Source organism: Nematolebias whitei, chromosome 3, assembly GCF_014905685.2.
Source record: "Nematolebias whitei isolate Nwh7 chromosome 3, NemWhi1, whole genome shotgun sequence".
In the NCBI taxonomy this organism is placed as follows: Eukaryota; Metazoa; Chordata; class Actinopteri; order Cyprinodontiformes; family Rivulidae; genus Nematolebias; species Nematolebias whitei.
In genome coordinates, this window is record NC_056500.1 from 32,733,410 (window position 1) to 32,736,751 (window position 3,342).

The following is a 3,342-nucleotide window of genomic DNA, read 5'->3' on the forward strand; positions in this document are numbered from 1 at the left end:
CCACGCTCTTCCGATCTCTCCCAGAGTCACAAGATATATATATATATATATATATATATATATACTTTAATTTTCTAAGTGGCATAAGCAGAGGGAAAAGGTATTTGGAGTGAGGTCACTGATAGAGAAAATCAAACAAAAAATAACTCACAGTTCACCATTGTGTAATAGTGTGCCTGTAAATATATCTGTAAGTGCTGTATTTTATATTTTATCGTTGACTTTGATCCTGGTCCCTTAAAACAGTTTGATCATGCCAAAAAAGAAAAGAAAAAGAAAACTATCGGAAACGTTGAAAATAACAACAACCATTTCCAGACCTGACACCTAGAATGGACATTGTTACAGCAAGATTTCCCAAAGCGGGTGAGGATTTTTTGTCATACATTCTGTTTCAAGCCTTAGGCTGGGATGGATGGTTACAGCAAGAAGGGGATACATTCATCAATCTTATACCGGAGCTGTGATCAAATTAGAAAGGATTTGAATTTGCTGAGCAGTTTAAGGAGTCTTATAGAAAAATATCAAACTGTGAAACACTTCAATGATTTCTTCACTTCTTTAAAAAGGAGGTAATGGGCACTGACGCTCCTGCAGCAGTCCTCGTTGTGTAAAGTTGAAAGGGTTGGCTCGCAGGGCAGTGAACGCTACTGCACATGTGTTTGTTGGGCTGCAGACGTGTGGAGGAGAGTGTGCCAAAGTGGAACGTGCAGGACAGTCAATGGGCTACTGGTTGGTTTTACTTCAAATGGCTGCCACACGTTTTTATCTTCCTCTAAATACCTCTCTGCATCACTACCTTAGTCATGCCATTAACTTAAACTAGCCCTCTGTGGAGTCCGGGAAACTGATTTCACTGCCGAAAACCTCTCGGTACAAAGGAGGAAAAGTGTACGCCGTCTCAGGGTGAACCAGACGGAAAAACTCCAGCTTGTCAATGTGTAGGTTGCAAATGGACCTCATTATGGGAAGCTTGGACACCATCTAGGATTAAAAATAAAGAAGGAGGTCAAATAAGAGGAGAGAGAAAAATATATATATACCGTACTTTTTGTATTATAAGGCTCATTAAGCGAAACAAGTTCATTTTGACAGATTTTTGAGCGCCGTGTACCACATAAAATAGGTTCGAGGTCAATAAGGCACACCTCATTATAAGGCTCACTGGATTTGTGAAACAATTAAAGGATTTAAAGCGCGCCTTACAGTCCGAAAAATATGTTAGATGCAGCATTTGCACAAAGTTACCTTGGCTAGCTTCTCTTCTGACACGCCCTCTTTCTGCAGACATCGCTGCAGACCCACAAACACGTTCTCCTGCAGCTTCCGGATCTTCTGGACATCTGTCAGCCATTGTCGGTCTGAAAGACAAAAAGGTTGATCCCATTATTATTATTATTATCATCGTCGTCATCGTCATCATAATCGTCATCATCATCACACTATGAAGAAGAATCAGAATGTAGTGTTGTTAAAATAAACATATCCAGAAGCAGAAACTTAAGTCTGGGTTTTTTGTAAGTGTCTTTTTAAGAAGCCATACGTCAGTCTTAGAGCACGGAGTATGGGGGAAAGTGCCGAAGTCTTCCTCCATGGTAATGGGTGGCAAAAGGAGGGCTCAACTTACAAAGTTTTTTTTTCAGGCCTATAAAAAGCTCTTTCCTATAAACAACATACTGGTATGAAACAATATTTGCTAATAAACCTCCAAACTCAAAAACATTTAGCACCTCTGGAGATCAATGTTTGGGTTGTAACACGCAAGTTGTTCGATAGAGATGGTGATAAACTAAAACAGAATGTCATGTAAAAGTGTAGAGGTTTGATATTAGCTAATATGACATTCTTTACAGATACAGATATACTTTATTGATGTTCACACCACATGTGGTACATGTAGTCGAGTGAAATTATGTACACAGGGTGCCATTACATCCAACAATAAAATGTAAAAGAAAAACAGTAATAAGATCTAAGTTATGAACTATGAAAAACATCATCTAAATATACAATAAGCACTAATAGCATTAAAACAATAAAAAACAATATGCTGAAAAGCAGCATACACATGAGTCTGTGTGAGCAGATGAGCACGCATGGACACAGCAACATGAAACAGATCAGCAGCAACATGAAACAGATCAGCAGCAACATGAAGTGATTTTCACAGTGATTATTCTGGTTAGAGATTCATGAGTCTAACAGCCTCAGGGTCGAAACTGTTCCTCAGTCTAGTGGTTCTACACTTAATGCTCCTCAACCTCCTTCCTGAGGGGAGCGGGGCCATAAGTGTGTGTGCTGGGTGAGTGGGGTCCTTCATGATGCAGGTGGCCCTCTTCCTGCATCTAGAGGTGTAAACGTCTGTGATGGTGGGGAGACTGACTCCAACAGACTTCTGTGCAGCCTTCACTACTCTCATGCGGGTATGATAATTTTGAAAAAGAGTTGTTTTATAACCCTAAAAGTAATATAGGCCTGGTTTAGCTAGCCATTAGCCTAGCTTGAATAAAGACTTACAACATTATGACTTATAAGGAACTATTTATAACAATTTGACAGAGCATCACTATAAAATTGGTAAAACTGTTTCCTCACTTAAAACAGGTCACGTCACAATGTTCATGACTTCTAAGGATGTTTAAACAAGAATGACATTTTTCTCTCACTTGAAAAAATACTTAGTAAAAATTTGCATAAAAACAAATGTTCCTTGATTACTAATATGAATCATGTCCATAACGTGCATGCCAACAGCGTCTTCAGTTTCACGTAACATCACTGAAGGTGTGCCAGTCGCCTCTGGTGCTACGGCGGCTGTTTAAAAGCTCGATGTCAGAGGAAGTGCAAGTGGATTCCTGTCATGAGTTACAAACAAGTTTATAGCCTGAAAGGTAGGTGTGCTATAATTCTTGACGTGTCCTGGAAAATGTCCAACAGCCAAATATGCAAATTTTCCTTATAGATATGAATCACGAGGTTTATTTTTTTTCTGTACGGTGTCCTAAAATGACTTCAGCTGTGAAGTGGTGCTGGATTAACGAACGAAATTGAACTGTGTGTAATCAACAAAATACATGCTCTCATTTAACAAAGCTCTTCACTGAAATTTACTATGTTCCGAAAGTATTTTATCATTAACTTGTGCTGTTTTATTAACTGCAACTAAATGCTACACAAAAAATTAAATAAATGTTATAAACCAATTATTCATTTTTTGTGTGTACTTAAGTTTACTTAAGAAAAGGTTTTTGACATCAGTAGGATAAAGTTCAAAGATGAACTAAAATGAATTACCAGTACATGATAAACTACTGTGGATTACCACCAATTAAAAAAAAAAAA

General features: G+C 38.2%; 2 protein-coding genes across 2 annotated transcripts in view; one reads left to right on the plus strand and one right to left on the minus strand.

Annotated features, from left to right (window-relative positions):
* Positions 1-3,342, plus strand: part of LOC119430741 (flavin-containing monooxygenase 5) — a 187,695-nt gene that overhangs the window by 151,592 nt on the left and 32,761 nt on the right. The gene's annotated exons all lie outside the window — the stretch shown is intronic.
* Positions 84-1,361, minus strand: LOC119430740 (nuclear receptor ROR-beta; the record flags this gene model as incomplete). The annotated part of the gene is given in 2 exon segments (XM_037698213.1): positions 84-984; positions 1,249-1,361. Coding segments are annotated over 2 exon segments (275 nt in total), but the record flags the coding sequence as incomplete, so codon positions are not given.